The sequence below is a fragment of the Patella vulgata genome, chromosome 1 (genome assembly GCF_932274485.2).
Source record: "Patella vulgata chromosome 1, xgPatVulg1.2, whole genome shotgun sequence".
NCBI lineage: Eukaryota > Metazoa > Mollusca > Gastropoda > Patellidae > Patella > Patella vulgata.
In genome coordinates this window covers 88,162,983-88,173,891 of record NC_065879.2, presented here as the reverse complement: position 1 = coordinate 88,173,891, position 10,909 = coordinate 88,162,983, and the positions used below count along the sequence as shown (strand labels likewise).

General features: G+C 38.5%; 1 protein-coding gene across 1 annotated transcript; it reads right to left on the bottom strand.

The window, feature by feature from the left end:
• Positions 1-841: 841 nt before the first annotated feature.
• On the bottom strand, positions 842-10,891 carry LOC126816147 (biogenesis of lysosome-related organelles complex 1 subunit 5). Its single transcript, XM_050542413.2, has 5 exons — positions 10,801-10,891; positions 7,884-7,966; positions 5,996-6,125; positions 4,112-4,167; positions 842-3,138 (listed from the first exon to the last, which is right to left on the bottom strand). Exons 1-5 carry the CDS (start codon positions 10,823-10,825, stop codon positions 2,959-2,961), a joined length of 474 nt encoding a protein of 157 aa, XP_050398370.1. The 5' UTR covers positions 10,826-10,891; the 3' UTR covers positions 842-2,958.
• Between the last annotated feature and the right edge of the window lie 18 nt (positions 10,892-10,909).

The window sequence follows — 10,909 nt, the reverse complement described above, 5'->3', positions numbered from 1 at the left end:
TTTATATCCAAGTCACATTTGAAAAGCTTTACTTTAGGCTTTTCAAATCATTTAGTTGAATTTTTCCAATTTTTTAAATTAGGTGTGTTAAGATGAAATTTGTAGCATCAATTAATTGGAATACTGTAAAATAGTACAATTTGTTGACCAGAATAAAGATTGGGACATATTATTCAGTTACAACAAGAGTGGTATTGAGCCCATGTGATAAGACGGGCCTGGTACTGCTTAGGATTTAGTTCAACCATGCCAGTTGACTCAATGACAGACTTTATGATCTAATTCGCCCCCCCCCCTCCCCAACCCCTTGTTACTGGGGCAATTTTATGGACCTGACTTTCAGAATTAGAAGCTACCCTTGAAGATAAAGGACACTAGTCTTATTGTATCCAGTACAACGAAATGAAATGGGGTTTAACGTCCTACTGTTCTGCTCCTATACTGGGCTAATGAAGACGGGCATTTGCCATACAGTGTGCTATGAGGGAAATTTTGCCCGGGCAGCGGCACTATCGCCTAATCTTATATCGAATTCCAACTGCCAAGGGACACCGGACCTCGGTTTTTCGTCTCATCAGAAGGACTAGACAGCTGTCCTTGTCAGGCCCTCCGTCCTGCATCACTGACAAGGGGGAACCACACCGGAAAATCTGGCAAATACAACTAAGAAACAAAAGTTTATTATAGCTATGTGAACTCCTCAAATTAGAAACGTGTGATATCTGGTGTTCCAGAAAGAGTAAGCATTTTCTTTGGATGGGAAGTGGTATGAAATGTTCTAGAATGCGTGTACATACCCTGCCTCATAGGTCCAAGACAAAACACCACAGAACATCCAACATTTGTCATTTTCAACTTTTATTTATGAATCATCAAATAACAATTAGAGACTGTAAGAAAATGTTTCCGTTCATGATTTAATGATAACCAAAATTTTTTTTTTTTATTTTTATCTGGGGTGTTGTTTCACACACCCACCCAGTTCCGCAGGTTATGCGTGTGCACAGGTATGTTGAAATGTCGGCAGGGTCAAAAAAAAGAACAAGAATTAATGATCACATGTGGCAAGACTACTCATGGGGATATACCAAAAAATGATTGAATGAAAATTTTCTATAGACCCCTTTTGTGGACGAGCCCCAAATTCGTGAAAAAATAAACTAAATAAAAAGGATACGCATATTCCGTATGAACAATTCTAATTATTCACTGAATTTACCTTAAAACATCCATCTTGCAGTGCGTGGTAATATACTGTTCTAGACATCGATAAAGTGCAAGATGGATGTTTTAAGGTAAATTCAGTGAATAATTAGAATTGTTCATACGGAATATGCGTATCCTTTTTATTAAGTTTATTTTTTCACGAATTTGGGGCTCGTCCACAAAAGGGGTCTATAGAAAATTTTCATTCAATCGTTTTTTGGTATATCCCCATGAGTAGTCTTGCCACATGTGATCATTAATTCTTGTTCTTTTTTTTGACCCTGCCGACATTTTGGGACAGTCCCTTATTATACATATAACATATTTAAAATATACTTTTCAACAATAACAATGAGTATATAAACATACATAAATCACGTATAATGATAATAAATAACTAAGGAATTAAGCAATCCTTGATTCTGAATCAACAATGCTGTAACTTAAAACAAGAAGACTTGATCATCAACAACATGTACAATCTGATTAAAATACAGATCTATATTTCGTTTCGTTTTTTTATACTTTCGATGGCCTACATGAAAATCTGACAAGTTATAGCGATAGGTCATGTAAGAGGTCATACGAGCAGCATTGATGTTTCTAATGGATTACCCACAGTGCCGTCCATAACATGCCTAAAGCTCCCCGTAACAGACTGTTTCATTGGCTAATTCCTCATACCATTCAGAACACATCAATGATAACAACTCTTCCAGATCCTAGTGTAGTAAAGACAAGTAAAACAAAATTTTGAACTATAAAAAAACGAAACGAAATAGGATCTGTGTTTAAATCAGATTGCGACAGGTACAACTACTATAATATGAACTTCAAAACGATATGATAAAATATGCTTCAGAAAAAAAAGTCCATCTCAATATTAATCCCTAACCTTTGCACAAACTTTCATAACATATTTTGAACAGTTTATTATATATATACTGCAGAAACAACAATATAACAAGCATTGCTATTTCTGACATTTATTTGACATCAATGGAAAACCTAAGTTTTAATACTAAAGAGCTAATGACACACTGATCAGCAGTGAATATTCGTTAGGCCGCGACAATCACTGATGTAAGATTTAGATAAAGAACTAACCATTCTTGCTATAATAGTTCAAAAATAGATAATGTAAAATGAATAATTTGAAAATTTCATTCAAATTACTCTATTGCTAGCGAAGATATTAGCCTTTGAAGGTTTGAAAAGACGGGTGTAATAATTTTCAATAACGGTACCGCTTCTCCATTTTTAAATTAAATCAAAATATGGCTGAACGATTCTAATCAATTTAATATCAGATAAACCCGATGTCATCGAGAGTTGATTATGGCCTGAATCAGTTAATTAATGTCTAACTGATAAATTAGATAACATTTCAGGCCTAAAGAAAGACCTGCAATAGGCAGATTTAGTTCTTGCATAATGTATGTTTAAGTCACATCCAAAGATAAAATTATCATATGGCAATGCGTCGGTGAAGTGTCAAAAGGGTGTATCTCGGGAAATTAATCAAATACACTTTTTTGCATTTCTAAAATCTCCCAATTAATATGCACATTTTTGTCTAAGCTGTGTATCTCTATGCCAATTAGAACTGTTCTGGGTATCATGTGTCCAAATGTTGTATCTTGATTTGTGGAAATTTTGAAATGCAAAAGGTTCTATTTCTTAATCTTTAGAAATTCTTAGATACACCCTTTTGACACTTCACCAACGAATGACTGCCGAAGTGCAAGTAATTTATAAAACTGGTTTTAGAGAATTATCTAATTTTGTTTCTAATTCGTTATAATTCTCTTTTAGTTGCTGCACTTGTGTTTCGTAGTCTTGATCAACTCGACTACTTCTCGCAACTTGTCCAGACATAAATTCTGTCCATTCTTCTTTCCGTCTAGCTCTCTGTTCCTCCAGGTACGGTCTCTGAAATTAGAAAAAAAAAGAAATCTTCCAGTAATTGGCCGCAGTAGGCTACACTATTAATTTGCCCAATGACAAGAAAGAAAAGAAATGGTGTTTAACGTCCCACTTTTCTGCACCGACTTGGATAATAATACAGACATGTGAAGTGTACTATTAGAGAAATTTTGCCTGGCCTGTCAAGGGCTGCTTTACGTGCATGCCAATGTGTACACAGGTCCTCAGTTTTTCGTCCCATCCGAACGACTATACGTTGTCACTTGCCAGCCCTCCCTCCTGCACCACTGATAAGGAGGAAACCATGCTGGAAGATCCCAAAGAACTTTCTCGGCCAAAAACTGGAAGTGATCAGTCCTCATGGTTACTCACTGAACCACCGCGTCTCGCATCTTTCAATAGAAATTTTTATAAAACTATTCATGTTATTCACCAAATAATTCATTCAGTATTTGCAATAACGTCCAATTGACATAAGCCAGGTCATTTCGGGGACTAACATATGGTTCAATTTTATTTCAACAATTCGCTTGCACGTAGTGTTCTTTAGCAGTGGGAGTAAACCGCAGAACCCAGAGAAAACCCATGTGGTTGGACAGGCGACCCTACTCCTTGTCACATACCAGCGGGGGATCAAAACCATGACAGACCTTCTGATCCAACGCGCACGTGTTAAACCACCTGGCCATCCAACCCTGCCAAAACATTAAGAGGATACTCGATTGAATATTCTGAATTTGAGTTCTCTCAACCCCAAAAATTGCGACAATCAAGTAAAAAGGCAGTCTTCGGGCTACAACGCATGCACCGGCTGCATGAAACATATTCGTCATGATTCTACTCACACCACCTCCACTGTCACTGTCAGAACTGACGGGACTAAATTCTGCATCACTTGATTGCAATTCTGTCAATTCGAGACGTTCCAGACTGAAAACCAATCATCCCCAAAAAGATAAACAAGAGTTACTGCCCTTACCTGAACATTTTCCTCACTTTCAGCTAAATCTAGCGCCATTTTTGTTGCTGAGTAAACTAAAAATAAAACATACTAGTAATAATCATTGCAACCAATTAGGGCATACAAAATATATATTCTGGTTCTCCGATGATCTCGCTAGCCTGGAGGTCGGGTGTTCGATCCCGGCATTGGCCGAGAAAGTTCATCTAGATTTTCCGCCGTGGTTCCCCCTTGTCAGTGATGCAGGATGGAGGGCCTGACAAGGACAGCTGTCTAGTCCTTCGGATTATACGAAAAACCGAGGTCCCTTGTATACATTGGAATGCACGTAAAAGATCCCTTGGCAGATGGAATTCGATATAAGAGTAGGCGATAGTGCCCCTGCCCGGGCAAAATTTCCCTCATAGCACACTGTATGGCATATGCCCGTCTTCATTAGCCCAGATAGGAGCAGAACAGTAGGACGTTAAACCCCATTTCATTTCATTTCATTTCTCCGATGATCCTTACCCTAAAAATCGGATGCAGGAAAAATACTCAGTCAATAATAATTTTGAAAACAGTTGAAACCATTAGCTCAATCTGTTTCACAGATGATTACGAAAGTCTTCTAATATCTCTGTAAAAGATGACTACCTTCAACACGTGGCGCCTCATCACGCTGCGTCAATCATTAGTACAATGGCGCGTGTATTGTTTACATAAGACGTTACTGATTCGAGCAGAATGGCACCTTTTACTCATTTTAATACCCATTTACACTAAATAGGAAATAATTTTGACCTACAAATACGTCAAACATCTTTATTTATTTTTCTAATCCATGAAAATGAAATGAAATGAAATGGGGTTTAACGTCCTACTGTTCTACACCGACTGGGCTAATGAAGACGGGCATACGCCATACATTGTGCTATGAAGGAAACTGTACCCTGACAGCAGCACTACGACCTACTCTTATATCGAATTCCAACTGTCATGGGATCTTTTACATGCAAACCAGTATATACACTGGACCTCAGTTTTTCGTTCAACATGAACGACTATAAATTGTCCCTGGCCAGTCCCTCTGTCATACGCCACTGACAGGCCACTGAATGTTCTCGTGGCTAAGTGGGTAAGATGCTTTCTCACTAGATTGGAGATCTCGTGTTCAATCCCTGCATTGGCCGAGAAAGTTCAGCGGGATTTTCTGACGTGGTTTCCCCTTGTCAGTGGTGCAGGACAGAGGGCTTGATAAGGACAGCTGTCTAGTTATTTGGATGGAACGGAAAACCTAGGTCCCGTAAATACATTGGCTTGCACGCAAAAGATCCCTTGGCAGTTGGAATTTGATATAAGAGTAGGGCATAGCACTGCTGTCTGGACAAAATTTCCCTCATAGCACACCGTATGACGTATGCCCATCTTCATTAGCCCAGTAAGAGCAGAACAGTAGGACGTTAAACCCCATTTCATTTATCTTCATCATCCGATGTATATTATTTTACAAACCTTTATCTGATATTTGTCATAGCACACTTTATGGAGTCTGCCTGGAGGTCGGATGTTCGATCCCTGCATTGGTCGAGAAAGTTCATCCAGATTTTCCGGCGTGGTTCTCCCTTGTCAGTGATGCAGGACGGAGGGGCTGACAAGGAAAGCTGTCTAGTCGTTTGGATGGGACAAAAAAACGAGGTCCAGTGTACACATTGGCGTGCACATAAAAGATCCCCTGGCAGTTGGAATTTGATACAAGAGTAGGCCATAGCGCTGCTGCCCGGGCAAAATTTCCCTCATAGCACACTGTATGGCGTATGCCCGTCTTCATCAGAGCAGAAGAGTAGGACGTTAAACCCAATTTCATTTCATTTCATTTGATACATAAACTTGTGATCATCGAATGTATATAATTATACAAACCTTTATCCGATATTTGTTGAAGATTATTGTCTAGTATTTGACAAATATCTGGTATCACATGATCATTAATACTTTGACATGAATCAGACGTAAATCGTAATCTCTCGATTTCTCGCTCTCCTCGTTTATCCTAAAAAAAAAAAACCCAATATAAATATACTATCATAATTATTCATGCCATTATTGTGGGAAAAATACATGATTTTGTTTTTACTCTTTGTACATACATGTATCAGTACTGGCACAATATACCATTTTGAGAGAGAGAGAGAGAGAGAGAGAGAGAGTGAGAGAGTTATTTCGGGACTAACATAATGGTTTAATTTTATTTCAATAATTCGCTTGAGCATAGGGTCTTTAGCAGTGGGAGGAAACCGGATCGAGGGCCCAGAGAAAACCCATGAGGTTGGACAGACGACCCTACTCCTTGTCACGTACAACGGAGGATTCGAAACCACGCCAGTTGACTCAATGACAGGCCTTATTATAATACAGTGCGCACATGCTAACCACTCGGCCATCCAACCCCGCTTTTTTCCTCATCAGAATGAAATGAAATGAAATGGGGTTTAACATCCTACTGTTCTGGTCCTAACCTGGGTTAATGAAGACGGGCATACGCCATACAGTGTGCTATGAGGGAAATTTTGCCCGGGCAGCGGCGCTACGGCCTACTCTTATATCGAATTCCAACTGCCAAAGGGCCTTTTACGTGCACGTCAATGTGTACACGGGACCTCGGTTTTTCGTCCCGTTCAAACTACTATACAGCTGTCCTTGTCAGGTCCTCCATCCTGCATCACTGACAAGGGGAAACCACGTCGGAAAATCTGCATGAAATTTCTCGGCCAATGCAGGGATCGAACACCCGACCTCCAGGCTAGCGAGCCAGCGTCTTACCCACTTAGCCACCGTGGCTCCCTAACAAGTCACTAGATGCTTTTGTAAAGCGCTTAGATATGACTTTTGGCTATTAAAGGAGGCGAGTCCTTAACTCAATATCATCCACAGTCTTTGACATTGCAAACACGACTTACTGGTCAATTTAAATCAATGAAGCACGTGCCAGAATGCTTTGTGCATCATTTGTTATAAAGCGACTCGATGAACGAAGCTAAACATATCCTACAGGAGAATAATACTGTGTAGACTGGAATAACCAGATGCCAAAGATTGCCAATTCATTTTGACTCTTCACGTATTTCACGAATATAACTGACTAGAAATTAGTGTAAAAACAGAAACGATTGCAATCTATTAGTGTCCACTTCCAGGTGCCAAAGAATAAAGATTTAGCTCCTTCAGTAGCAAGGTTGACGACAATCATTTATTATTAAAAACATTTCGTTGGTGAAGTGTCAAAAGGGTGTATCTCGGGAAATTAGTCAAATAGACTTTTTTGCATTTTTAAAATCTCCCAATTAATATGAACATTTCTGTCTAAGGTTTGTATCTCTATGCCAATTAGAACTGTTCTGGGTCTCATGTCTCCAAATGTTGTATCTTGATGTGTGGAAATTTTGAAATACAAAAGGTTCTATTTCTTAATCTTTAGAAAATCTTTTTTGTATTCCTGATTGTTTTCAAACTTGAGTGAAGTCTGTGTCACTACAGGCCCGGGACTGTACAGCGCAGTGGATGCTTACGGTTAGCCCCCGGATCGATTCACTTGATTTGATATTTGTTTATTTGGTGCAATGTCTATTTTCTGTCTTGTCCGCAGGTTTATCTTGTAGATTTTTGTTTTACGTGTAGTGCGGTCCTCCTGCACTTACTATTAGATACACCCTTTTGACACTTCACCGACAATTTGGTCATATAAAGGATGTTGTCTGTCATGGAAATAATATTATATTTGATAGTTTAGGTCAAGCGTATAAAACTATACCTCAAATTCTCTCAGGAATAAATTGATATTTCCTTGAAGAATTGGATGATGATCAAACAATCTGCTGTATAGAACACTAAAATCTGTGGATATAAAAAAAACATTAACAATTTATTTATTAATAGATAAATAGATAGTTTGCTACACAGGTGTATTGGAAAATCTATGGGGATAACAAAAGCATCAACAATCTATTTTATTAAACATACATTATGCAAGAGCTAAATCTGTCTAGGCCTGAAATTAATTAGACATTAATTAACCTATCCAGGCCATAATCAACTTTCAATGGCATTGCTAATGGTATGAGCCAATTTACGGCATAACTTTCCTTCATGATTTAACGAATAAATGGTTAATCGAGACTATGCTGTTTATCGTACTGACTTTAGTACTGTTGATCGAGGCTAGGCGGAAATTTCATTCGCTTACATGTAGTTCACGGTTCATTGTGGATCAATTTGAAAGAAATTTTCAGCAAATTGCCTTTACATTATCTAGTTTTTAACTATTATAGTGAAAACTGCCAACTCGTTATCAAATCTCCTATAATGTATCTTTAATACGAAGCAGTAATTAACTGTGACTTTCCAGAAAACTTATACTATTCTCGTCCTGGTTAAATATCTGTCATAGATTTCTGTTATAAACGTTTGTATTGCATGAGGTATAACAGATGATGGTCCACTTTCAATATAATAGAAATGAAATGAAATACTGTTCTGCTCCGTACTGAGCTAATGAAGATGGGCATATGCAATACAGTGTATCTATACTAATATTTGTGGCTGTCGTTTGTCTGTCTTTTCGGGGTTGGCGGCTACGCTAGGTCTGCCCCGAGTCTGAAATTTGGGGTATAGGGGTAGCTCGGACCGGGGAGTAACATAGGCAGGGTGGCGTTAGTCTACCACTTCCAGTTTCGGGGTTATGACCCCCGAGCGAAGCCGGGCATTCTTCTAGTCTTTGATAAAATGTAATGGTAATGTTTTACTTTTCTGCACCAACAGGGCTAATGATGACCAGGCATTCGGTGTGTCTATGGATAATGTGTGACATGGATAATTAGAGAGAGAGAGAAATGGGGTTTAACGTCCACTCGACACAAACTAGGTCATTTCGGGACTAACATATGGTTTAATTTTATTTCAATAATTCGCTTGCGCGTAGGGGGTCTTTAGCCCTGGGAAGAAACCGGAGGATCCGGAGAAAACCCACGACTCTACTCCTTGTCACGTACAACCGGGGATTCGAAACCACGCCAGTCGACTCAATGACAGACTTTATGATACAGCGCGCGCATGCTAACCATTCAGCCATCCAACCCCCCTGGATAATTAGAAGTGACAGGTTACTTATTTAAACAGGCATTATGCAAGAGCTAAATTTGTCTGTTGCAGGTCTTTTTAGGCCTTAAATGTTATATGATTTATTAATTAAAGTAATTAATCTCGATGCAATTGAAGAAGTCCGATTTTAAGTAGATTAGAACTGTTCGCCCATTTAATGATTGAATATAATAATGGTGAAGCGAGGTTAAGCATCGAACAACAAGTATGGTGGTTACAAATTGTGCACACATCTTGTCAAACCTTTAAAGGCAAATATCCTCACTCTGAATAAAGTAATTTGAATGAGATTTTCAATATATTCATTTTGCATTATCTATTTTTGAACTTTTATATCAAGAACCTAGCCAACTCCGTATCTAAATCTTACATCATAATGCTTCTTTAAGCAACAAAAAACACTTTAAAAAAAAGGAATCAAGACACATCAATTCAGCATCATGCGATTCAGTAGGCCTATGAGAATCGTGAGAAGGTGAATCGTGATACATCGATTTTCAAGATGTTACATACATAAAATTTGAAAATTCAGAACGTTCCTGCCAGACTGACAACTGACCATCCATTATGATTGATTTAAAGTTCAAATTAAACAGGGGGGTTGGATGGCCGAATGGTTAGCATGTGCACGCTGTATCATAACGTCTTTCATTGAGTCAACTGGCATGGTTTCGAATACCCAGTTTTACGTGGCAAGGTGTAGGGGCGCCTGTCCAACCTCGTGGGTTTCCTCCCACCGCTAAGACCCTAGAAATGGTTCCACTACTGATGTCTTCCGCCTTACTCCAGCCACAGTAGTGGCTCGTCCTACGGAGTTCCTTTGCGCAAGTTTTTGAGTCAAATCACTACAAAAAGGTTACTGGCCTATAGTTCCCTTAATTTACATGTACACATAAACTGACCCAAAACAGTACTGCACATAGCTTAACATATAATAAATCAATTCCCATTGAAATAAAGGTGAAGCCTTACCGCTTAATTATATGATTTGATGAAACCCAACTGCTACGCGAAATTTCAACTGTACGATGTTATGGCGGCTTGCGTAATACGTCATTACAAGAAACATCGCTATGCAAATGTAGAACGTATAACCACACAGAAAAACTGTTTGGTAACTATTTTAGTGGTCAAGTCTTCACAATTTGTCATAGAATTTATTCCAATACAAACTGTAATGATATGTGTTGACAATTGTGCATTTGAACCTATTTGTACTTGCGTAAGGAGTTTAAGACTACAGGTATCAATTGTAACGTAAACACACAGTTTAACGTTACAAAAACTATAGTAAGACCCCTACGCGCAAGCGAATTATTGAAACGAAATTAAACCTAGTTTGTGTCGAGTGGACGTTAAACCTCATTTCTCTCTCTCTCTCAAATTAAACATAAACATGGCAAATGCAACTTGCAAGATTATATTCAATAAATTCATTTCCTTCTTTCATTTTTTATTTTATTTTGGGGCAAATCTAGACAAAAACAAAGATACTCTCTGGGTAGAAGAAATTTACTCCATGTTAAGGGAACCCCCGGGCTTACTCTAAAACTGAATGATTTTAATCAAACCTTTGAATAAGTGTTCTGTTGTCATCTTGGAAGTTGTACACAGCGTTGAAAGATTGTCTTATTTCATCTCGTGACAGCAAAGAGAAATAACTCTTGTTTACTACAAATT